This window comes from Dendrobates tinctorius, unplaced genomic scaffold (genome assembly GCF_039654945.1).
Source record: "Dendrobates tinctorius isolate UK_male_01 unplaced genomic scaffold, ASM3965494v1 ptg000216l, whole genome shotgun sequence".
NCBI classification, from domain to species: Eukaryota; Metazoa; Chordata; class Amphibia; order Anura; family Dendrobatidae; genus Dendrobates; species Dendrobates tinctorius.
The window spans coordinates 3665263-3692551 of record NW_027361883.1 but is presented as its reverse complement, the minus strand read 5'-3'; the positions used below and the strand labels follow the sequence as shown (position 1 = coordinate 3692551).

The window sequence follows — 27289 nt, the reverse complement described above, 5'->3', positions numbered from 1 at the left end:
CACCACATAAATAGACCCAGTCGCCCAGAATAGACCATAAAGATTTTTTTTCTAGAAGCTTGACGTTACCAAAACCTTGATGACTTTCTACTTAGAAATAAAGTTCTCTATGATATTATTTCCTAAAGAAACAGTATTCTTCACAGTCACCCCTTGCCAGTTCCACCCACTTGTGGCATTTATTGCGGTGGGAACAGGTCATTGAAACGATTATAATTGTGTGTCCCAAAGATCGTTGAACGTTCAACTCAACATCAGCGGTTTCTAGTATCTTTCAAGTTCGGTTGAAGATCAAGTGTTGGGTTACGAGTAGGTGGTCTCTTAATCTCTGCCAAGTATGGTCACCCGGTACAGTCTTAGATGAAGACAACAGAAGTGCGGACAGCCAGTTCCTTGGCCTTTCCCATCTTTTCCATCATTGGCAGAAGCCCTCTTTGCAGATAATACTAAATGTCAATGATGCCTGTCTGCATTGTGGTTTCTTCTTTTCCATAATTTTCCAATTTTCAGCTGTATTCTTTTATGTGTTTGTTGGAAAGGTTCACTAATATTTTGTGAATCTGTAATTTTTTTTTCAGCCGCAGAACAGCTTGCCAGATATAGTGATTTGGATGTTACAAGGAGACAAGCGTGTGGCTTATTACAGAATACCAGCCCATCAAGTCCTTTTCTCCAGGAACGGGGCCAAGTGTTGCGGCAAGCACTGCGGGAAACTTCAGACGATATTTCTTAAAGTATGTTTTCATTTCTATTAGTGCAAGTTTCTTTGGTACAAAGGTAATTGGCTGGTGTCCACCATGATTTGACTATAGACTTGATTCAACGAGACAGAAATCGGAACCAGAATCCGAGCAGAATATTTTTGAAATGTTCTTCGAATTAGTGGAATTTGGCCAAGAACACAGTTCTATTATTTCATAATTAGATCACTCTTTTACAAGTCGGATGGCTTACTTTATTCTCTCCAGCATGTTACTATTGTACAGCTGTATCATCGTTCTTGGCTGACTCGAATTTCCATTCCCAATCCCCATTTGGAAAGATGTTCACACATATAATAGACAAATATTATGTGATATTATCAAGTTGTCAAGCTGCAGTAGTCTACTGCCCTTGTGCCAGTGACACCTCCATCTTACATGTCTACTCTCTACATAATCCTTAAGTTAATGCCTCTTCTGATGTCCCAAGACCAACTCTTCATCGTTTGTCATGGACCTCCACTTACGTGAGCTCAAAAGGTAGCAGACAGTGTCCAAGCAGGTGATATTCCAAGCAAGACGTCTTTTATTCTGCATATACCAAAGACAACGTTTCAACCAATGTCAGATCATTGTCAAGTGGCAAAGACATGACATGGGTCGAAACGTCGTCCTTGGTATATGGCAGAAAAAAAGAATTCTTGATAGGAATATCACCTGTTTGGATGCTCTCTAATAAGGATGGGTCTAGGTGCTCAGGATTCCTCAGCGGGTTTGATATGGTAAAAGGAGCATAGTTTCATTGTTGAGTGTTTTCAAAGTGTCTGAACAAACGTTTTGGGATTTTTTGAAATTGAGCCGAGAACAAAATTACAACACTTTATATATTTTCTTTGAATTAGTGATAGTTATATAACAACCTTTTTTTTTTTTTTCAGTTTCCCCAAGAAGGAAATAAAGGAGCAAAAATGCCAGGACAGGTGCGGGTGCAGCTGTGGTTCGGGCTGTCCGTGGACCAGAAAGAGTTCAATCAGTATGCTCAGGGAAAACTCTCTGTGTTTGCAGAATCGGTAACGTTCTGATCTCCTTATAAATTCTACTTGGCCATTTTCATCATGTGTTTGGCTTTTTTTTTCTTCTCATCTACTCTTGACCCTACCCATCCAGATCAATGTCATCTGACCCTATCCTATATTATCCTTTTTATCATATCCCATCACATCCTATCCAATCCTGTGTAATTCCTTCTGTATGACTGCATCTTATTCCATCCAGCCCAATACATCCAATCCGTTTTGGGTGTGATTCTTTTTTTATCCTATCCCATTTTATTGCTTCCACTCCTTTCCTAACCTTTCCTATCCCATAATCTCCTGTTTTATCCTATATCCTTTTTTACTGGTCTAAAGTCCCTTTACTTTGGGCCAATGTTCGGCAATTGCTCATCATGATCCCGATTGCTCATTCATTGGCTGATTTGATTTTTTATGGAGGGAATATGTCACCATGAAAATCCTCCCTGATCTACCAGCAGCTTGTTATAGAGCAGAAGAAGCTTTGTTGGAAAATATTTTTATAACTTGAAGCTTAACAATGGAAATTCCTGGTCATTCTGAGGTTAGGAGTCCAGTGGGCGGTCCTAACTCCACTGGACTCCTGAGTGATGATGCATTTGAACCAATGATTTTCAAGTTATTCTGATTTGTTTTTGATCCACAACTATATATCAGTCTGCTCTACAACATGAAGATCGTACATCTGGAAGACTTTTCAGTGTGTCATGTTCCTTTTAATTGGTGGAATATCTGTAATGACGCGTTGGTTTTCCTTCGAAGCATTTTACAATTAGTTAGCCCATTTATACCGTATTGACCAGTCAGTACAAGAGGTTAGAAGTAATGGTTATCAGCATCACATATCATCGCTGTAGACCACACATATTGAGGCTGACAGCGTCCTTTGTCTTCCAGTACGAGAACCAGACCAAGCTGGCATTAGTGGGAAACTGGGGAACCACCGGGCTGACATACCCCAAGTACTCAGACGTGACAGGGAAGATCAAGCTTCCTAAGGAAAGTTTCAAGCCCTCCAGTGGATGGACGTGGGCTGGAGACTGGTTCATCAGCCCAGAGAAGACGTGAGTTCAGATTGCAAACTGCTTCTCATTGTCACATTCTATCTAGAGATGGTGCAAATCGAAATACAGGACCAGTAATCTGTAATCCTGCGGCTCTTCTTTGGATTCCCCGGTCTGGTGCATGATGTATATCTCCGTCCTCACACTCCTATGGTGAACAACTCCATCCTCACACTCCTATGGTGTACATCTCCATCCTCACACTCCTATGGTGTACATCTCCATCCTCACACTCCTATGGTGTACATCTCCATCCTCACAGTCCTATGGTGAACATCTCCATCCTCACAGTCCTATGGTGAACACCTCCATCCTCACACTCCTATGGTGTACATCTCCATCCTCACACTGCTATGGTGTACATCTCCATCCTCACACTCCTATGGTGTACATCTCCATCCTCACACTCCTATGGTGTACATCTCCATCCTCACACTCCTATGGTGTACATCTCCATCCTCACACTCCTATGGTGAACATCTCCATCCTCACAGTCCTATGGTGAACACCTCCATCCTCACACTCCTATGGTGTACATCTCCATCCTCACACTTCTATGGTGTACATCTCCATCCTCACAGTCCTATGGTGTACATCTCCATCCTCACACTCCTATGGTGTACATCTCCATCCTCACACTCCTATGGTGTACATCTCCATCCTCACAGTCCTATGGTGAACATCTGCATCCTCACAGTCCTTTGGTGAACACCTCCATCCTCACACTCCTATGGTGTACATCTCCATCCTCACACTCCTATGGTGAACATCTCCATCCTCACAGTCCTATGGTGAACACCTCCATCCTCACACTCCTATGGTGTACATCTCCATCCTCACACTCCTATGGTGTACATCTCCATCCTCACACTCCTATGGTGTACATCTCCATCCTCACACTCCTATGGTGTACATCTCCATCCTCACACTCCTATGGTGTACATCTCCATCCTCACACTCCTATGGTGTACATCTCCATCCTCACACTCCTATGGTGAACATCTCCATCCTCACAGTCCTATGGTGAACATCTCCATCCTCACACTTCTATGGTGTACATCTCCATCCTCACAGTCCTATGGTGTACATCTCCATCCTCACACTCCTATGGTGTACATCTCCATCCTCACACTCCTATGGTGAACATCTCCATCCTCACACTTCTATGGTGTACATCTCCATCCTCACACTCCTATGGTGTACATCTCCATCCTCACACTCCTATGGTGTACATCTCCATCCTCACAGTCCTATGGTGAACATCTCCATCCTCACAGTCCTTTGGTGAACACCTCCACCCTCACACCCCTATGGTGTACATCTCCATCCTCACACTCCTATGGTGTACATCTCCATCCTCACACTCCTATGGTGTACATCTCCATCCTCACAGTCCTATGGTGAACATCTCCATCCTCACAGTCCTTTGGTGAACACCTCCATCCTCACACTCCTATGGTGTACATCTCCATCCTCACACTTCTCTGGTGTACATCTCCATCCTCACAGTCCTACGGTGTACATCTCCATCCTCACACTCCTATGGTGTACATCTCCATCCTCACACTCCTATGGTGTACATCTCCATCTTCACACTCCTATGGTGTACATCTCCATCCTCACACTCCTATGGTGTACATCTCCATCCTCACACTCCTATGATGTACATCTCCATCCTCACACTCCTATGGTGTACATCTCCATCCTCACACTCCTATGGTGTACATCTCTATCCTCACACTCCTATGGTGTACATCTCCATCCTCACAATCCTATGGTGTACATCTCCATCCTCACAGTCCTATGGTGTACATCTCTATCCTCACACTCCTATGGTGTACATCTCCATCCTCACAATCCTATGGTGTACATCTCCATCCTCACAGTCCTATGGTGTACATCTCCATCCTCACAGTCCTATGGTGAACATCTCTATCCTCACACTCCTACGGTGTACATCTCCATCCTCACACTCCTATGGTGTACATCTCCATCCTCACACTCCTATGGTGTACATCTCCATCCTCACACTCCTATGGTGTACATCTCCATCCTCACACTCCTATGGTGTACATCTCTATCCTCACACTCCTATGGTGTACATCTCCATCCTCACAATCCTATGGTGTACATCTCCATCCTCACAGTCCTATGGTGTACATCTCCATCCTCACACTCCTATGGTGAACATCTCCATCCTCACAGTCCTATGGTGTACATCTCTATCCTCACACTCCTATGGTGTACATCTCCATCCTCACACTCCTACGGTATACATCTCCATCCTCACACTCCTATGGTGTACATCTCCATCCTCACAATCCTATGGTGTACATCTCCATCCTCACAGTCCTATGGTGTACATCTCTATCCTCACACTCCTATGGTGTACATCTCCATCCTCACACTCCTACGGTATACATCTCCATCCTCACACTCCTATGGTGAACATCTCCATCCTCACACTCCTATGGTGTACATCTCCATCCTCACACTCCTATGGTGTACATCTCCATCCTCACACTCCTATGGTGTACATCTCCATCCTCACACTCCTATGGTGTACATCTCCATCCTCACACTCCTATGGTGTACATCTCCACCCTCACACTCCTATGGTGTACATCTCCACCCTCACACTCCTATGGTGTACATCTCCTCACCCTCACACTCCTATGGTGTACATCTCCACCCTCACACTCCTATGGTGTACATCTCCACCCTCACACTCCTATGGTGTACATCTCCACCCTCACACTCCTATGGTGTACATCTCCTCATCCTCACAGTCCTATGGTGTACATCTCCATCCTCACACTCCTATGGTGTACATCTCCACCCTCACACTCCTATGGTGTACATCTCCACCCTCACACTCCTATGGTGTACATCTCCACCCTCACACTCCTATGGTGTACATCTCCTCATCCTCACAGTCCTATGGTGTACATCTCCATCCTCACACTCCTATGGTGTACATCTCCACCCTCACACTCCTATGGTGTACATCTCCACCCTCACACTCCTATGGTGTACATCTCCATCCTCAGTCCTATGGTGTACATCTCCATTTTGAGAGACTTTTTGTCCTGTATGAATTTGTTTATGGAGAACATGATCTGTGCTCCTTCTTGCCAAGGGTCCCATAACAGCTACTTGTGGGTCCTCTGTGCTAAGTGTCGTAAATTGGTTCATCTTGACCAAATTTGTCATAAAATTCCAATATTAGTAGTAAGACCTCACAGGGGTTAAAGATTACAGATCTTAGTAAATCTGTAGACTTGCATTGCTGTGAAAATGCCCAGCTTTGGCTCGTAGGCATCATAAAAATGTTAATAGTTTTTTTGCGGTCGGAACGTCTTTGCCAGAGTCTTAAAGCATTCATCAGCGTGGTTCAATGGGACGCGGTTCACCGGCCGCTGGGATTTCTTGCTTTTAGTTTCAATTACTGAAATAGTTTAGTTATTAACACCCTTCCGTGTTGAGCGTGACACAACACTTACCGGTAAGCGCGCAACATGTTCTACAGTTCTGATTTCCTTCATCCCGCCGCTGTCTCATGCCACCGCTCGGTACGAGGCATATAACAATGTGATTTTGAACATCCATGGCAGAATTTGCAGTAATGATTCAGCACCACAAATTCCTCAGGCGGTTGAGGGAATCGGGGTCATAGCCGCAAAGGACGGCTCTCAAATATCAGAAAAAAACACACACAGAATGAGGAATGCTGAAATAGTTGAACAATTTTTATGGCGCGTAACTCTCCAAGAAAAATATGGAGACGAGTTTTCCTCAAGACATATTTTTAGAATATTATTGAGCTGGAACCCTGCAGACGGTGCGATGCTCTTCAGCTGTGAATTATTACCCTCTGTGCAGCAATCAGATCATTGTGACAGTAACCTGTAACGGTAGATATAGCTATTGTGTGGACATATAGGATAACATATGAGGCAATCACTGGAAGCTTCTTGAGGACAGAAGACAGCACTACCCTACAGGTAGCACTAGAGCGATGGCGTTATACTTCCGGAGTAGAGCTCTTTTACATACTTTTTTGCCTATTGCTGAATTGCTCCTCAAAAAAAAAATCAATATTTCACCATGTAGAAGTCAGAACTGCAAAAGGATCCTTATTAAATTTCTTTGACAGAAGAATATTAAAAAAGCTCTTCATATGGATGTGTTTTAGTGAGGATCATCCCTACACCAATTCCAAAACCTGGAGGTCAACTATAACAACCATTCTTGATGTCCATAATCCTATAAAGAGGTAACGAGTTGGCTGAACTTGCATTTGACCTTCTGTTTTAAAGTCCTAAGATGTGGCTGGCTTTACCATATGCTTTCTTAACTCCCATGGACTTCATTGAAGAGGATCTAGAGGTGGAATGGGTCTACCACCAAACTTAACATGACCCCGGCTACAGTATATTGGAACAGTATTAAAGACCTCAGTGACCAAACCAACCAAGGGCCAATGATGGTCTCTAGACCCAACCTCTCAGGTAAAAGTTGACCCCTAAGCTTTGGGAGGCCACAGTTTTTTTTTTTCGTAACAAAGAATATGTGGTCCTGAAGATAAAAACATTAAGACAATACAGTCCATTAATTCATTCTGATTTGAAACACTACGGCAGCGAGCGTACATGAATCCAGCTAGGAACCTTCTCATCAGGAAACCAAATTCACCATCTATGAAAGAACAAATTCCAAAAAACAATGACAGATTCTAATTTTGTTTCTTAAAAAAATTTCCAACGGCCAATGGATAACCAATTATAGGAGGTTGGGTAGACCACTAGTTTCGGCTGCAGATAATTGGACTGGTGAAACCCTCATACCTTTACTTATTAAGTCTCCTATTTTAGTAGTCTTCTGGTGGTTTCTAGTGTGTAGGATGCTCATCATTTTCCTGTTGTATAATCCTAGGAATAGTGACCTTCCTTCTAGTTGGCCGATCTACAAATATTCCAGGACCCTTGCTAGAAGTAGTCTAAGATCAATGCCAGTAGGCAACTGCAAAAGCCATTGTAGATAAGCTTTCTACATCTTCTGACATTATGAACTCTTACGAAAACCCAACAGACCTTTTATATTGTGTTGTGTGGGTTTTACCTTGGCTGGCTTCTTTGCTCTCATTTTAGTTATGTTCTTCTTTCATTAGATTATTGTATGACATCGATGCTGGGCATATGAGCTTTGTGGAAGAAGTCTTTGAAAACCAGGCCCGACTGCCTGGAGGGCAATGGATTCATATGACCGAAGCCTACACAGATGTGGTAAGGAAGGAGCATAGATTGTGAAAACTGACTAATCATAGTATTATAGCAATGAATAACTCCTTGGAGATGGGGCAGGGGAAGTTACAAAAACAGCACCCACATTCATAGATGGAGAGAATTTGCTCCGTCTTTAGAGTTACAAGCATGGATGTTGTACTTTTCCAGGATAGACTTTTGTGAGTCTCCTAAAAAACATCCCATCATGTTCAGCCGTGTTGTTTTGGCGCCAAGTCTTACCACAGCTAAAGTACCATGATGGAAAAAAGAAGGAAGTTCCTCCATATTTTGTGCAGTCTTTATGTTCGTTTCTATTCGGAGATCTTTTCTTTTTTTTTTTTTTTTTTTTTTTGAGACATTACTGACCTAGAGGCTTTTGGTTCATTTGATTTTTGTATTGCCGTTCAAGCTGTCAGCAATGGATGATGTTTTATTGTTAATTTTATTGATTTTCTTACATTTTCTTTATCCACCCCCAGGAGAAATTAACAAACTTTCCTGATTCTCCAGCAAATGGTCTGATAGTTAATAATTATTCTATGACTTTTAGAATGGAGAAAAAGTTCTCCCGAAAGATGAGACTGAATGTCCTCCAGGATGGAAGTGGGAAGATGAAGAATGGACAACGGATATTAACCGAGCCGTGGATGAGCAAGGTAAGATGAATCGGTCGTCCAGAGATGATCATAATGGGGCTACTGATAAGTAAGGATGAGCGGATCCATGGATGTTTTGGTTCGTATGGTTCGACCGAACTTAGGTCCAAAGTTCGGGTATCTGAAATCTACCCAAACTTGAACCCGAAACCCATAGAAGTCAATGGGGTCCCAAACCTTGATGCTGTAAAATGCTACAGAATATCTCTTTCTCTTCTCCCGGAACTCCGATCACTAAAACAAACTTCTGGGGAAGTCCGTGTTCAGGTACAAACCCCAAACTTTACAGTTCGGGTTCGTTCATCTCTGCTGATAAGTTCTCTAGATCAGCTAGTACTAGTGATGCCATAGCTGGCCGCACTGAAGATGTCAGATATTTCTGATCACATCTTATTGGGATACTCTAGTGTCACGTTTCCACCTATTGGTGTGTCTGGAATGCAGTTACTGACAGCTCGGCCTATTTCTTAATAGCATGTATTGCCCCCTCTAACATCAATGACAGCTTGATGTCTTTTGTGGTAGTTTTGGATTAGATTCTTTATTTTCTCAGATGGTAAAGCTGCCCACTGTTCCTGGGCTGTCTTGCATGAACAGCGCACTTGAGATCTCCAAAGAGTGACTCAATGTTATTGGGGTCAGGAGACTGAGATGGACACTCCAGAACCTTCACTTGTTCTGCTATAGCCAATGACAGGTCAACTTGGCCTTGTATTTTGGATTCTTGTCATGTTGGAACGTCCAAGTACATCCTATGTTCAGCTTCCGGGCTGATGATTGCAAATTTGCCTCCAGTATTTGCTAACAACGTGCTGCATTCATCTTTCCTTCAACTTTGACCAAGTTTCCTGTGCCTTTGTAGCTCACACATTCCCAAAACATCAGCGATCCACCTCTGTGCTTTACAGTAGGAATGGTGTTCCTTTTATCATAGGCCTTGTTGACCTCTCTCCAATTGTAACGTTTATGGTTGTGGCCAGAAAGTTCAATTTTGGGCTCATCACTCCAAATTACCTTGTTCCAGAAGTTTTGAGGCTTGGCTCTGTGCTGTTTTGCATATTGTAGGTGAGATACTTTGTAGCATTTGCGCAGTAATGGCTTTCTTCTGGTGACTCGAACATGCAGCCCATTTTTCTTCAAGTGCCTCCTTATTGTGCATCTTGAAACAGCCACACCGCTCGTTTTCAGAGTGTCCAGTATTTCCGCTGATGTTATTTGTGGGTTTTTCTTTGCATCTCGAACAATTTTCCTGCCAGTTGTGGACGAAAATTTTGTTGGTCTACCTGACCTTGGTTTTGTTTTTACAGAGCCCCTGATTCTCCATTTGTTAATCAGTTTGAACGCTGCTGACTGGCGTTGTCACTTCCTTGGATAGCTTTTTGTATCCCTTTCTTGTTTTATACAGTTCAATTTCCTTTTCCCGTAGATCCGTTGACAATTCTTTTGCTTGCCCCATGACTCACAATCCAGAAAATCACTCAGCTTTTATGCACACACACTGATTACAAGCAAACAGGTCACAGGTGAGGACGTTACCTTTAGTAGCCATTCAAACCCATGTGTGTAAATTTCTGTGCATGTTATCAGGCCAAAATCACCAGGGATATGTAAACTTTTGTTTAGGGTCATTTGGATGTTTTGGGTTGTCATTATCATTTAAAAAGAGAAAACACAGTAGTTTGACAATAAATGGCTTCACCCAACCACTAACCATGAGTGGAGAAAAAGGTTTGATGTTACCATTCATATTCTCTGAAAAAGGCCAAGAAAGCAGACATTCTGCCAGGGTATGTGAACTTTTGAGTACAACTGTAAGTAAAGTGTATGAACACAAGTAACCCGAGGCCACCAGTGCATCTCTCATCATTACACCTCCTTCCCGATAGTAGCCACTAGAATGCTGGGACTGTTTTCTTTTTTTTTATTGAGAAACAAACAACAAATAGGACATAATAACTGTAAACTTCAGTGTGCATAACTATCCATCCCCTAAAGTCATCACTCTGTAGAGCCTCCTTTTGTGGCAACTACAGCTGCAAGTCGCTGTGATGTCACGGGTGACTGAATGCCCTGCCACCAGCAGGGCGAATTTATATGACACCCGTGACTCTGGATACACTGCCTCCAGCAGGGCGAATTTAAACAATGAAACGTGCAGCCGGATACACCGCCTCCAGCGGGCGAATTTCAATAATTACACGTGTATCTGGATACACCGCCTCCAGCAGGGCGAATTTACAGAGATAAGGGAAACACCAGGGAAACCGATACAATGGAGGTCCCTGCAATAGGGAACGGGGACATGGAGACCTCCTGCACTCCCCTGAGTCAGTGTCTCTACACTCCTGACTGTCCCTAGGCAGGTTCCACACCTGGCAACGAGCAGGATACCTAAAAACTCTAGCTCGCCCTGCACCTATCCCTTTCTAATGAATTGGACGGAGCAGAAACTAATCCCACCACTGCACTAAAACACACATGAGGAAAGTTACAAACAGGGAAAAACCACTTTGTCAGAGCCGCAAGGAACTCCTCACTGTTGCTCCTTCCTCACCAAGTCTGACCACAGATTCTCCTTTTCTTTAAAGTCTTGGTTTTGACTAGGCCACTCCAAAACATTTACACGTTTCCCCTTACATCACTCGAGTGTTGCTGTAGCAGTATGCCTTGGGTGTTGTGGCACAGTTGCATGATTTCCTGAGTCTAGGGCCTCCTTCCCTATCCGTAAAGCTAGGGGCACCCTATCTATTCCTGATCCCCAGATTACTTCTAATGGTGAAGCTGCCATGGCCACGTGCCTTGCTGAGCTTCTAAATCAGCCCTCATCTGTCCCCTCCCCCACCATGGGAAGTGAGGTGTTGTACTGTATAAGAATACACAAACCAGACTAACAAGGGAAGATGTACAGGAATAAATGAAAATATCAATCATACAATTATGCACTCACAAACAACAAGTGGAACACTGGGAAGTAAAGGAAGGAAAAACCAAATAAGAGAAGATGAGGATTTGCACAAAGGCAAATCACTAAGCAACAGTCTTCTTAGCAACACTCCAAACGCCTCCTCAAACAACCAATGCCTCCAACTTCAGAACTAGGCAGCATAAATGAAAGTGGCCAATACTGAACAGCTGAGACCATGAAAGCGCCAGGAACTCTCGACATATTAACCCTTGCACTGCTAGCAGAAACCTGCACTGTTTAATATGATGGTGAAGTTCTTCTTTTCAGTGCAGGATTGCATGAAATCAGATACCGCGGTCTTCTTGCCCCTCTCTGTCGCGGTAAACCCGTGACAGAGACCACCCCTTCTAAGAGGGACCTCCAGAACTTCAAGGCCTTGTCTATTAGTGTGTGCCTTGTTAAAAGACCGGATCACCCTGACCACACGAATGTCAGATCCTGTGTTGGCAGCGGATTATTCAGGATACTCTCCAAGCGTGTGACAACAGAGCTTCTTTATTCAGGAACAATATATGATAAGCTTAATAGATCAGGAATAAATCATTTGTGCCTCTCTATCTGTGCAGCATCTACAGGAAAAACAGGAAATACAGTCACATGCTCTCCCTGTGTGAGCCTCTGGGAGTTTTTTTTCTGTTCTAACTTTATGAACATCATGCAAATCTAGCAACTAAGCACTCATAGACAGGAATGGAGTTGTTGCACCAAACGTATTTCAACACCCCCACTCAACAATCACTTATCCTGTTAGTCCTATTGCGGTTCTGAAGTCCACAAGCTTGGCTCTTGATAATGGCTTTGTCATACCATCAGTTATCATCTTGTCAGACTCGTAATACATAAACTCGAGTACACCACATTCCACTAAGTCATGTAAGTGGTGATGTTTTACATCAATGTGCTTAGTCCTTGCACTAGTCCTCTCACTGCTGGCAAGTTTAATGCATCCTTGGTTGTCTCCATAGATAACTGTTGGTTGAGCTAATGGCTTGCCGAAATCTTCCAAAAGTTGTTTCAACCAAAATACTTCTTGACTTGCATAAGCAGCAGATATCTATTCTGCTTCTGTAGAAGATAATGCGACTGACACTTGTTTTCTGCTGGACCAAGAAATTGAATTTTCTCCTAACTTGAACAAGTAACCACTTGTTGATTTCCGATCAATTGAATCTCCCGCCCAATCTGCATCAACATAACCTCTCAGAGTAAGATCTCCTGATGCAGATGTCTTAAGATTTAGCCTTTGAGCTTCTTTAAGATATTGAAGAATTCTCTTAATTGCATTCCAGTCTCTTTGACGTGGCTTGCTTACACGTCGGCAGAGAATTCCAACTGTGGCTGTGATATCCGGACGAGTTGTGGTTGCTATGTACAGAAGCACCTCCACTGCTTGTCTGCAACTCTTTGCTGGGTAGCAGATCTTCTCCTTTCAACTTTAAGTAGGATGGAACCATTGGTGTTGACGCACCCTTGGCTTCTTTTATGAAAATCGGATGAATGCAATCCAATAAAAAATCAGATTGAATTTGTACCAATGTTATTCTATGATTGCGTCTTCATCTGCGTTTTTTTTTCCAACTGGGATTGGATCACGATCGGACTGGAAAAAAAATCGCAGCATGCTGCGATTGTAATCGGAATTCGGATCACAACCCGCAATAGAAGTCAAAAGGTGCGAGAAAAAAAATCATACAGCACTTGGTCCATGGGAGTGCTGTCCGATTTTTACAAAGCCGGCAATTCATATGCGGCTACAGTAAAATCACACTGACCGGTTAGAATAGAAAAGATATATACACAATAGGAATACATATTTACATAGATGTCAGTGACACACATATATATGTATTTATATTACATAGATAGAAGAAAAGTCGGTAATTCAGCAGCCGCAGTAGTGTAAAATCACAGCAGGAGATGAGAGGATAGGAGAGATGGATTACATACAGTAAATGCAAATACAATAGATATATAGATGTCAGTGCAAACTACTGTACATGTATTTAATTAATAAAAGATTATTTTTCGCAAAAAATGGCGTCGGCTCCCGCACAATTTTCGTAACCAGCAGAAGGAAAACCAGCGACTGGGGGCAGATTTTATAGCCTGGGAAGGGGGTAATACCCATGGAGCTTCCCAGGCTATTAATATCAGCTTTTAATATCAGCCTTTACTGGCTATTAAAATGGGGGACCTCCCAAAAAATGACGTTAGATCCCTCTATAATTAATAACCAGCAAAGGCTATGTAGACAGCTGCGAGCTGATATTAATAGCCTAAGAAGGGGCCATGAATACTGGCCCCCCCAGGCTAAAAACATGAGCTTTCAGCCACCCCAGAAAAGGCACTTAGCCTCGCTCCTCCCACTTACCCTGTATTGGTAGCAAGTGGGGTAATAATTGGGGAGGTTGAGATCACCATCAGGTGACATCAGGCATCGATTTTAGTAATGGAGAGGCAACAATAAGACGCCCCCATTACTAACTCCATAGTCACATTGTAAGAAAACACAAGAAACCCAGAATAAAGTCCTTTAATTGAAATAATGACACAGACTCCTTTATTATTCTTAATTAAACTGGACTGCCAACAGCAACCACAGCGAAGGCAGTGGCTGGTCTCCTTGATCTCCAGTACCACCCAATCCCAGGGGTGTAGGGTTGGTTCTTAAGAATAATAAAGTAGTCTGTTTCATTATTTCAAATAAAGGACTTTATTCTAGGTGTCTGTATTTTCTTACTATGTGACTATGGGGTTAGTAATGGCGGCGTCTTATTGACGCCTCTCCATTACTAACCTAGGGGCTTGATGTCACCTTACAATAGAAAGGTGACATGAACCCCCCCAACTATCACCCCACTTGCAACCGCTGCAGGGCAAGTGGGAAGAGCGAGGCTAAGTGCCAGAATCGGCGCATCTTAGAGATGCGCCTTTTTTGGGGCTGCTGAAAGCTGATGTTTTTAGCCTGGGGAGTCAGTATCCATGGCCCTTTCTTTGGCTATTACTATCAGCCCACAGGTGTCTGCATAGCCTTTGCTGGTTATTAATTATAGGGGGACCCCACATTGTTTTTTTGGGCTCCCCCATTTTAATAGCCAGTAAAGGCTAAGTATACAGTTATGAGGTGATATTAATAGCCTGGGAAGCTTCAGGGGTATTACCCCCTTTCCAGGCTATAAACATCTGCCCCTCTGCTGGTTACAAAAATTGTGCGTGAGCCAACGTCATTTTTTTCCGAAATATAATCTTTTATTAATTACATGTCCAGTAATTTGCACACGAACTGTACAAATTGTATTTGTCACTGACATCTACTGTATATATCTACCTATTATATTTGTATTTACTGTATGAAATCCATCTCTTCTATCCTGTCGGCTCCTGCTGAGATTTTACAGAACCCGGCAGGTGAATTATATATAATCAAGAAAAAAGGGCAGCACTACCAAAATAATACAGCAGGTGCAAAACCTGTTCAGCAGTGTCCAAACAGCCAAAATGACAAAAGGAAAAAAAATAGGCAGCACTCAAATTAAATGTGAAAAAAGTGGATACTTTACTGATCCTCAGATGGCAACGTTTCAACGGTGACCCGTCTTTGTCAAGGCTTGACAAAGACGGGTCACCGTTGAAACGTTGCCATCTGAGGATCAGTAAAGTATCCACTTTTTTCACATTTAATTTGAGTGCTGCCTATTTTTTTTCATATATATATATATATATATATATATATATATATACACACACACACACACACACACACTTATTGTATGTGTATATATCAATTCTATCTATTCTATTCTAACATATCTCTCTGTGATTGTACTGTATGCAGCAGATCATTTACCGGCTTTTAGAGGGAATCTGTCACCACTTTTTTCGCATATCATGTAAAAATATCATTCAATTCAGTGTCAACTGTGCATTATAACAGTACTTTTGATACCCCTTGACTTCCCACCTTTGATCAATAAATACCGTTTATATTCCTCCCGCTGTGTATGTAAATCTGCTCTGTCTGGTCCGATGGGCGGGGCTTATTGTCCGTCTCTCCCCCCTTCCTGTCTTGCTTTACGCATTTTTTTCCTGTAATTCCTGCATTTGCGCACTGTTACCGCGCGTGCACAATCAAATGACCTTTCGCCCGTGCGCAGTTTCTTTGCCCAACAGTGGGGTAAGCATAAAATCAGTATTGCACATGCACCTATCTATCTATATATCTATCTACCTACCTACCTATCTATCTATCTGGGGGAGAATTAGTTTTCAACTTGGACGGTGCCAAGATGCGACCATCCAAGCTGACAACCACTGGTGAATGAGATGCTGCGAGAGCAGCCTCAATGACTAGCGGTGACGTCACTGAGGCTGCGCTCCCAGCCAGGCTGAACTGCGGTGACCTCTGTACTGTGGGAAAATGCCAGTATTGAGGTCACCGCAGTTCAAGCTCAGTACCCTCACAGCAGATCACCGTGGCTGCCTAGATTTCGCTGGACTCCCAACAGCAACCACAGCGCAGGCAATGGCTGGTCTCCTTGATCTCTAGTACCACCCAATCCCAGGGGCACACGGTTGGTTCTCCTGGGTTCAGTAGTTCTCCTGAAGGGGCTGCTACCCACCAGACTTCACAATAGCCCTTACACTAATTGCATGTGTGTGTTAAAATGACTGAAGAGCCGGCTTCTCACGCCATCAGAGTTCAAACACATTTGTGATTACTGTCTTTACAGAATACAATGTGTGTATCCTGTATAAATGTGTGTATGACGTGTACAGTGTATGTATGATGTATGTACAGTGTGTGTATATGATGAATGTACAGTGTGTATATGATGTGTACAGTGTGTGTATATGATGTATGTACAGTGTGTATATGATGTGTACAGTGTGTGTATATAATGTATGTACAGTGTGTATATGATGTGTACAGTGTGTGTATATGATGTATGTACAGTGTGTGTATATGATGTATGTACAGTGTGTATATGATGTATGTACAGTGTGTATATGATGTGTGTACAGTGTGTGTATGATGTGTGTACAGTGTGTGTATGATGTGTGTACAGTGTGTGTGTGATGTGTGTGCAGTGTGTGTGTGATGTGTGCGCAGTGGGTGTGTGATGTGTGTGCAGTGGGTGTGTGATGTGTGTGCAGTGGGTGTGTGATGTGTGTACAGTGGGTGTGTGATGTGTGTACAGTGGGTGTGTGAGGTGTGTACAGTGTGTGTGTGATGTGTGTACAGTGGGTGTGTGAGGTGTGTACAGTGTGTGTATATGATGTATGTACAGTGTGTGTATATGATGTATGTACAGTGTGTGTATATGATGTATGTACAGTGTGTATATGATGTGTGTACAGTGTGTATATGATGTGTGTACAGTGTGTATATGATGTGTGTACAGTGTGTGTATGATGTGTGTACAGTGTGTGTGTGTGATGTGTGTGCAGTGTGTGTGTGATGTGTGTGCAGTGTGTGTGTGATGTGTGTGCAGTGGGTGTGTGATGTGTGTGCAGTGGGTGTGTGATGTGTGTACAGTGGGTGTGTGATGTGTGTACAGTGGGTGTGTGAGGTGTGTACAGTGTGTGTGTGATGTGTGTACAGTGTGTGTATGTGATGTGTGTACAGTGTGTGTATGTGATGTGTGTACAGTGTGTGTATGTGATGTGTGTACAGTGTGTATGTGATGTGTACAGTGTGTGTATATGATGTATGTACAGTGTGTATATGATGTATGTACAGTGTGTGTATATGATGTGTGTACAGTGTGTGTATATGATGTGTGTACAGTGTGTGTATATGATGTATGTACAGTGTGTATATGATGTGTGTACAGTGTGTATATGATGTGTGTACAGTGTGTATGATGTGTGTGCAGTGTGTATATGATGTGTGTATGATGTGTGTACAGTGTGTGTGTGATGTGTGTACAGTGTGTGTGTGATGTGTGTACAGTATGTGTGTATGATGTGTGTATGATGTATGTACAGTGTGTATGATGTATGTACAGTGGGTGTGTGATGTGTGTACAGTGTGTATGGCATGTGTACAGTGTGTATGATGTATGTACAGTGTGTGTGTGATGTATGTACAGTGTGTTTATGGCATGTGTACAGTGTGTATGATGTATGTGCAGTGTGTATGATGTATGTACAGTGTGTATGATGTATGTACAGTGTGTGTATGTTGCATGTGCAGTGTGTATGATGTATGTTCACTGGGTGTACGATGTATGTACAGCGTGTGTATGATGTATGTGCAGCGTGTGTATGATGTATGTGCAGTGGGTGTATGATGTATATTCACTGGGTGTATGATGTATGTGCAGTGGGTGTATGATGCATGTGCAGTGGGTGCATGTATGTACAGCGGGTGTATGATGTATGTGCAGTGGGTGTATGATGTATGTACAGTGGGTGTGTGATGTGTGTACAGTGGGTGTGTGATGTGTGTACAGTGTGTTTATGGCATGTGTACAGTGTGTGTATGATGTATGTGCAGTGTGTATGGCATGTGTACAGTATGTATGATGTATGTACAGTGTGTGTGTGATGTATGTACAGTGTGTTTATGGCATGTGTACAGTGTGTGTATGATGTATGTGCAGTGTGTGTGTGATGTATGTACAGTGTGTTTATGGCATGTGTACAGTGTGTATGATGTATGTGCAGTGTGTATGGCATGTGTACAGTGTGTATGATGTATGTACAGTGTGTGTATGTTGCATGTGCAGTGTGTATGATGTATGTTCACTGGGTGTATGATGTATGTGCAGCGGGTGTATGATGTATGTGCAGTGGGTGTATGATGTATGTGCAGTGGGTGTATGATGTATGTGCAGTGGGTGTATGATGTATGTTCACTGGGTGTATGATGTATGTGCAGTGGGTGTATGGTGTATGTGCAGTGGGTGTATGATGTATGTGCAGTGGGTGCATGTATGTGCAGCATGTGTATGATGTATGTGCAGTGGGTGTATGATGTATGTGCAGTGGGTGTATGATGTATGTACAGTGGGTGTGTGATGTGTGTACAGTGTGTTTATGGCATGTGTACAGTGTGTGTATGATGTATGTGCAGTGTGTATGGCATGTGTACAGTGTGTATGATGTATGTACAGTGTGTTTATGGCATGTGTACAGTGTGTGTATGATGTATGTGCAGTGTGTATGGCATGTGTACAGTGTGTGTATGATGTATGTACAGTGTGTGTGTGATGTATGTGCAGTGTGTATGGCATGTGTACAGTGTGTATGATGTATGTACAGTGTGTGTATGTTGCATGTGCAGTGTGTATGATGTATGTTCACTGGGTGTATGATGTATGTGCAGCGGGTGTATGATGTATGTGCAGTGGGTGTATGATGTATGTGCAGTGGGTGTATGATGTATGTGCAGTGGGTGTATGATGTATGTTCACTGGGTGTATGATGTATGTACAGCGTGTGTATGATGTATGTGCAGCGTGTGTATGATGTATGTGCAGCGTGTGTATGGCATGTGTACGATGTGTATGATGTATGTACAGTGTGTGTATGTTGCATGTGCAGTGTGTATGATGTATGTTCACTGGGTGTATGATGTATGTGCAGTGGGTGTATGATGTATGTGCAGTGGGTGTATGATGTATGTGCCGTGGGTGTACGATGTATGTACAGTGGGTGTATGATGTATGTGCAGTGGGTGTATGATGCATGTGCAGTGGGTGCATGTATGTACAGTGTGTGTATGATGTATGTGCAGTGGGTGTATGATGTATGTGCAGTGTGTGTATGATGTATGTGCAGTGTGTGTATGATGTATGTGCAGTGGGTGTATGATGTATGTGCAGTGGGTGTATGATGTATGTGCAGTGGGTGTATGATGTATGTGCAGTGGGTGTATGATGTATGTGCAGTGTGAGTATGATGTATGTGCAGTGGGTGTATGATGCATGTGCAGTGGGTGCATGTATGTACAGTGTGTGTATGATGTATGTGCAGTGTGTGTATGATGTATGTGCATTGTGTGTATGATGTATGTTCACTGGGTGTACGATGTATGTACAGTGTGTATCATGCATATACAGCGTGTGTATGATGTATGTACAGCGTGTGTATGATGTATGTGCAGTGGGTGTATGATGTATGTGCAGTGGGTGTATGTATGTGCAGTGGGTGTACGATGTATGTACAGTGGGTATGATGTATGTGCAGTGGGTGTATGATGTATGTGCAGTGGGTGTATGATGTATGTGCAGTGGGTGTATGTATGTGCAGTGGGTGTACGATGTATGTACAGTGGGTATGATGTATGTGCAGTGGGTGTACGATGTATGTACAGTGTGTATCATGCATGTGCAGTGGGTGTATGTATGTGCAGTGGGTGTACGATGTATGTACAGTGGGTATGATGTATGTGCAGTGGGTGTACGATGTATGTACAGTGTGTATCATGCATGTGCAGTGGGTGTATGATGTATGTGCAGTGGGTGTATGATGTATGTGCAGTGGGTGTATGATGTATGTACAGTGTGTGTACGATGTATGTACAGTGTGTATGATGTATGTACAGCGTGTGTATGATGTATGTGCAGTGGGTGTATGATGTATGTGCAGTGGGTGTATGATGTATGTGCAGTGGGTGTATGATGTATGTACAGTGTGTATCATGCATGTACAGCGTGTGTATGATGTATGTGCAGTGGGTGTATGATGTATGTGCAGTGGGTGTATGATGTATGTGCAGTGGGTGTACGATGTATGTACAGTGTGTATCATGCATGTGCAGTGGGTGTATGATGTATGTACAGTGGGTATGATGTATGTGCAGTGGGTGTACGATGTATGTACAGTGTGTATCATGCATGTGCAGTGGGTGCATGTATGTACAGTGTGTGTATGATGTATGTGCAGTGTGTGTATGATGTATGTGCAGTGTGTGTATGATGTATGTTCACTGGGTGTACGATGTATGTACAGTGTGTATCATGCATATACAGCGTGTGTATGATGTATGTACAGCGTGTGTATGATGTATGTGCAGTGGGTGTATGTATGTGCAGTGGGTGTACGATGTATGTACAGTGGGTATGATGTATGTGCAGTGGGTGTATGATGTATGTACAGTGTGTATGATGTATGTGCAGTGGGTGTATGATGTATGTGCAGTGGGTGTATGATGTATGTGCAGTGGGTGTATGATGTATGTGCAGTGGGTGTATGTATGTGCAGTGGGTGTACGATGTATGTACAGTGGGTATGATGTATGTGCAGTGGGTGTACGATGTATGTACAGTGTGTATCATGCATGTGCAGTGGGTGTATGATGTATGTGCAGTGGGTGTATGTATGTGCAGTGGGTGTACGATGTATGTACAGTGGGTATGATGTATGTGCAGTGGGTGTACGATGTATGTACAGTGTGTATCATGCATGTGCAGTGGGTGTATGATGTATGTGCAGTGGGTGTATGATGTATGTGCAGTGGGTGTATGATGTATGTACAGTGTGTGTACGATGTATGTACAGTGGGTATCATGCATGTACAGCGTGTGTATGATGTATGTACAGCGTGTGTATGATGTATGTACAGCGTGTGTATGATGTATGTGCAGTGGGTGTATGATGTATGTACAGTGTGTATCATGCATGTACAGCGTGTGTATGATGTATGTGCAGTGGGTGTATGATGTATGTGCAGTGGGTGTATGATGTATGTGCAGTGGGTGTACGATGTATGTACAGTGTGTATCATGCATGTGCAGTGGGTGTATGATGTATGTGCAGTGGGTGTATGATGTATGTGCAGTGGGTGTATGATGTATGTACAGTGGGTATGATGTATGTGCAGTGGGTGTACGATGTATGTACAGTGTGTATCATGCATGTGCAGTGGGTGTATGATTTATGTGCAGTGTGTGTATGATGTATGTACAGCGTGTGTATGATGTGCAGTGTGTATGATGTGTGTACAGTGTGTATGATGTATGTACAGTGTGTGTATGGCATGTGTACAGTGTGTATCATGTATGTGCAGTGTGTATGTTATGTGTACTGTGTGTGTATGATGTATGTGCAGTGTGTGTATGATGTATGTTCACTGGGTGTACGATGTATGTACAGTGTTTATCATGCATGTACAGCGTGTGTATGATGTATGTACAGCGTGTGTATGGCATGTGTACAGTGTGTATCATGTATGTGCAGTGTGTATGTTATGTATACTGTGTGTGTATGATGTATGTGCAGTGTGTGTATGGCATGTGTACAGTGTGTATGATGTATGTGCAGTGTGTGTATGGCATGTGTACAGTGTGTATCATGTATGTGCAGTGTGTATGTTATGTGTACTGTGTGTGTATGATGTATGTGCAGTGTGTGTATGATGTATGTTCACTGGGTGTACGATGTATGTACAGTGTTTATCATGCATGTACAGCGTGTGTATGATGTATGTACAGCGTGTGTATGGCATGTGTACAGTGTGTATCATGTATGTGCAGTGTGTATGTTATGTGTACTGTGTGTGTATGATGTATGTGCAGTGTGTGTATGGCATGTGTACAGTGTGTATGATGTATGTACAGTGGGTATGATGTAGTACAGCGTGTGTATGGCACGTGTACAGTGTGTGTAGAAGATTGTTGTATTTTCTTTACACTAAACCCCGCACCTTTCCTGCAGGGTGGGAATACGGCATTACCATCCCACCGGACCGCAAACCCAAGTCCTGGGTGCCTACGGAGAAGATGTATCACACGAACCGAAGGAAGCGCTGGGTCAGACTGCGCAGGAGGGACCCCAAGCAGATCGAGATCTTGAAGAAGGTGACTTTGTTTTTCTGCCGTCTCAGTTGCACGTTCTCATTATGACGTTCAGGGTGGTTGAGCAGACGATACATTTCTGTGACGCCGCGATCTCTCACATTTTACTAATCTCTTTTGGACAGAAGGTTTTTCTTTTCTTTGCTGTTCTTTTCGTTGGTGATTTGCTACATTCGAGATGAATCAATGGGGGGCAGCACAATCTTTTTTACTTTGCTGCAATGTATCAGTGCAGATCACCTATATCCGAGCTTCCATCTCATCGGATATGTCTGGAGATGGGGAATGTGTCCAGGGGTTCTGCCAACAAACGCTCCGCCTGGGTCAGATCCAGAGCTATTTCGGCCTGCTACATCTTCGTCCCGATGAACTGATCCCACAATCCGAAGTTCTCCGGCTGCAGGTTTCCACCGCTAGATGTCAGCATTGGAGCGCGGTGCAGATGTGCTCTCCTGCGCTCATAAAACGTTCTATTGAAAGCTGCGAGTAAACAAGCGTGCAGCAGCGCGCCGGCGGCCAGATGCACTTTTTATAACCTGGAACTGTGAGACGCCATAGTGTGCTGCACAGAGACCCTTAGGAAGGGGCTGTCAGCAGATGGTCACCTCTATTGTGCGGCACCCACTGTGTGATGGCGATATTACGAGACAGTTACTTTTCATGGACGCTCAAAATTAGTACATTGTGGTGTAAATGGCAAATATTCCTGAGAGCCATATGGTAAAAATCAGGTCGCTCCGAAAAGCCATCTCTAAAAATGTTCAAAATATGTTTATATTAAGCCATGTTGTCGCACCCATCAGTTCAGGACCCCAGGAGCTCACAGTCTGATTGCCCTGTGAGTGTAGAGTGAAACCAGAGAACATGTAACCCCGTGTATAGGTTCTTACCAGAGGAGAGAATCCATTGGAAACTGATCAAATTTGTTTAAAATTTCCAAAATTTTGGGAGATTCACTTTGCACGAATCCACTAATAGGCGGCTGTGAAGGGTGGAGGGATAAAATATACTGATCGACGGTACTTTATTTCCCTCTCCTCGGTCCTCCTCGTTCCTGGCCATCCTCCATCGCTCCTCTTCCTTCTTCTTCTTCTGGAACTTCCAATAGGCGCTGTCAGTGGTGTATGTCACGCCCATGTAGCGGTGTGGAGCCTAGTCAGTGGTGACACTTGCATCTTGGCAAGCCCCATGTCGTAGCAGAGCGACGGGGTCTTAGTAGGAGCTTCGTGTCCCCCAGAGAGCTTTTTGAATTCTTATGGAACATATTATGAAAACAAAAATAATTATATACTTACATATATTCTTTCTTCCAACTGTACCTTTAACCCATTACCACCTCTACCCTCCCTTATCCTCCCCTCTTTTGAAGTCCACTCTGTCCGCATCTACTCTCCCTGCAACCTCCAAATGGCTGTCATATACCGTCCTCCGGGCCCGGCCACTGCCTTTATTGACCAGTTTTCTACCTGACTTCTTCACTTTCTCACTGCTGACACTCCCACCATCATCATGGGTGACTTCAACATCCCCACTGACACCCACCAGTCGGCAGCCTCCAAACTCCTGTCACTCACGTCATCTTTTGGACTTACTCAGTGGTCCTCCTCAGCATCCACACAGACGGACATACATTAGACCTGGTCTTCACCCGTCTCTGCTCCCTATCTAATTTCACAAGCTCCCCTGTCCCTCTATCTGACAACCATCTACTCATATTCTCATCACTGTCCTCCTCACCTGTCACCCATGTCCAGCAACATGCACACCCCCCACAGAAACCTCGCAAACCTAGACACCTACACGCTCTCTGACTCTATTCTACCACTGTCCTCCATATCTTCATTCCACGACACTGCCACTAGTTTCTACAATGCCACTCTTGCATCAGCCATCGAATCGGTCGCCCGTCATGCATAGCAGAGTTTGACGAATCAATAGACAACCCTGGCACAATAACATCACTAAAAAGCTCCAGCAAGTATCCAGAATTGCTAAGCGGCGTTGGAAGAAAACAAATTCGCAAGATGGCTTCACCACATTCAAACAAGCAACACTCACATTCAAATCGGCTCTCACCTCTGTTGAACAGGCCTACTTCACAAGCCTCATATTTTCCTATACTACAAACCCAAACAGTTGTTCAACACTTTTATCTCCCTCCTCTGCCCACCACTGCCCCCTCCGACTTCCCTAATCTCTGCTGAGGACTTTGCCACACACTTCAAAATTAAGATCGACCAAACAAGGCAAGTCTTTGTTGTCCGACCACCACAACCCCTTTGTATACCAGACTAATGCCCAAACCCCATAACTTCCCTCTCCAAAATCACTGAAGGAGAGCTTGCTCCTCTTCTCTCCAAATCACACATCACCACTTGTGCACTTGACCCCATCCCATCCCACCTCCTCCCCAACCTCACCACCACACTTATCCCATCACTAACCCATCTCTTCAACCTATCACTCACTTCTGGTACCTTCCCCACTGCTTTCAAATATGCCAAAATCACACCTATCCTCAAAAAGCCATTCCTTGACCCGAGCACTATGTCCAGCTATCGCCCCATATCTTTGCTCCCATTTGCTTCCAAACTCCTTGACCAGCACGTCCACGCTGAACTTTCCTCTCACTTTGCATCTAACTCGCTCTTCGACAACCTACAATCCGGCTTCCGTCCCCACCATTCCACTGAGACAGTCCTGACCAAAAGCTAACAAACAGTTCTCTATGCTCCTCCTTTTTGACCTGTCCTGTGCCTTCGACACAGTTGACTACTGTCTCCTACTACAAATCCTCTCTTAATTTGGTGTTAAAGACCTTGCCCTATCCTGGATTTCCTCATACCTTACCAATCACACATTTAGCGTTTTCTACTCCCACACTACCTCCTCATCCCACCCTCTCTCTTTTGGTGTCCCTCAAGGCTCTGTTCTAGGAACCCTTCTCTTCTCAATCTATACCCTTTGCCTGGGATAACTCATAAAGTCCTATGGCTTCCAGTACCATCTACTGTATATGCTGATGACACTCAGCTCTACCTCTCTAACCCAGAGGTCACCTCTCTGCTGTCCAGAATCCCAGAGTGTCTATCAACCCTATCCTCCTTCATCTCCTCTCGCTTCCTCAAGCTCAATGTGGACAAATCTGAACTAATTATCTTTCCTCCTTCTCACATATCTTCCCTACCTGATTTATCTTTCACAATAAATGATATCACACTTTCCCCTGTCTCGGAAATCCGCTGCCTCAGAGTAACCCTTGACTCTGCCATATCCTTCAAACTGCACATCCAAGCTCTTTCCACCTCCTGTCGCCTTCAGCTCAAAAATATTTCCAGAATCCGTCCTTTCCTCAACCCTGACTCTACCAAAATGCTTGTGCATGCCCTCATCTTTTCCCGCCTCGACTACTGCAACATCCTCCTCTATGGCCTACCTTCTAACACTCTCGCACCCCTCCAGTCCATCCTTAACTCTGCTACCCGACTAATCACTCTCTCCTTGCTACAGTCCTTCTTCCCTCTTTGCACATCTCTTCACTGACTCTTAATTTCCCAGCGTATTCAGTTTAAACTACTAACACTGACATACAAAGCCATCCATAACCTTTCTTCTCTGTATGTTTCCGAACTAATCTCCCAATATCTTCCCTCACGTAATCTCTGGTCCTCCCAAGACCTCTTTCTCTCCTCTATGCTTATTCGCTCCTCACCCAATCACCTCCAAGACTTCTGCTGAATATCCCCCATCCTCTGGAATTCTGTGCCACAACACGTCCAGTTATCCACCACATTTGGATCCATCAGACGGAACCTGAAAACCCATTTCTTCAAGAAAGCTTACAACCTGTAATGACCACACAGCCACCTCAACACCATCGGAGCTACTGCAACCCCCGACCGACTGTCTCCTTCCCCATAATCCTGTAGAATGTAAGCGCGCAAGGGCAGGGTCCTCTCCCCTCTGTACCAGTCTGTCATTGTTAGTTTGGTTACTGTAGGTGATAACTCTACTTTGATGTAACCCCGTCTCATGTACAGCACCATGGAATTAATATGAATAAATAACAATAATGTATACAGTATGTGTGTGTATATATATATATATATATATATATATATATACATTTTTACTCACACATATAAGTTTTATATGTAATATATTTCATACATTTTATATATTTTATATTCTGTATATTTATTTATATCTATATTGTATATAATTTTTTATATATGTTTTATATATAATTTATATATTTTATATATGATATATCAAACAAAGAAAAAGAAAGTAAGACTGTAATAAAGAATGTTTTTAAAAACATCCACGCTCTCACACACTGTCTGCTGGCGTGGGACACTTTCCCCGTGACCATCCACGCTCTCACACACTGTCTGCCGGCGTCGGACACTTTCCCCGTGACCATCCACGCTCTCACATCCTGTCTGCCGGCATAGGACACTTTCCCCGTGACCATCCACGCTCTCACATCCTGTCTGCCAGCCTAGGACACTTTCCCCGTGACCATCCATGCTCACATCCTGTCTGCCGGCGTAGGACACTTTCCCCGTGACCATCCACGCTCTCACATCCTGTCTGCCGGCATAGGACGATTTCCCCGTGACCATCCACGCTCTCACATACTGTCTGCTGGCGTAGGACACTTTCCCCGTGACCATCCACGCTCTCACATCCTCTCTGCCGGCGTAGGACACTTCCCCGTGACGATCTACGCTCTCACAT

The 27289-nt window shown here is 43.7% G+C and overlaps 1 protein-coding gene across 1 annotated transcript in view; it reads left to right on the top strand.

Moving 5' to 3' along the window:
• Positions 1–27289, top strand: part of DYSF (dysferlin) — a 320393-nt gene that overhangs the window by 105611 nt on the left and 187493 nt on the right. The window contains exons 24-29 of the mRNA XM_073555076.1: positions 579–734; positions 1640–1771; positions 2672–2838; positions 8009–8123; positions 8674–8779; positions 22407–22549. Of these exons, the coding sequence (XP_073411177.1) occupies positions 579–734; positions 1640–1771; positions 2672–2838; positions 8009–8123; positions 8674–8779; positions 22407–22549 (819 nt within the window). The remainder of the gene's footprint in view (positions 1–578; positions 735–1639; positions 1772–2671; positions 2839–8008; positions 8124–8673; positions 8780–22406; positions 22550–27289) is intronic.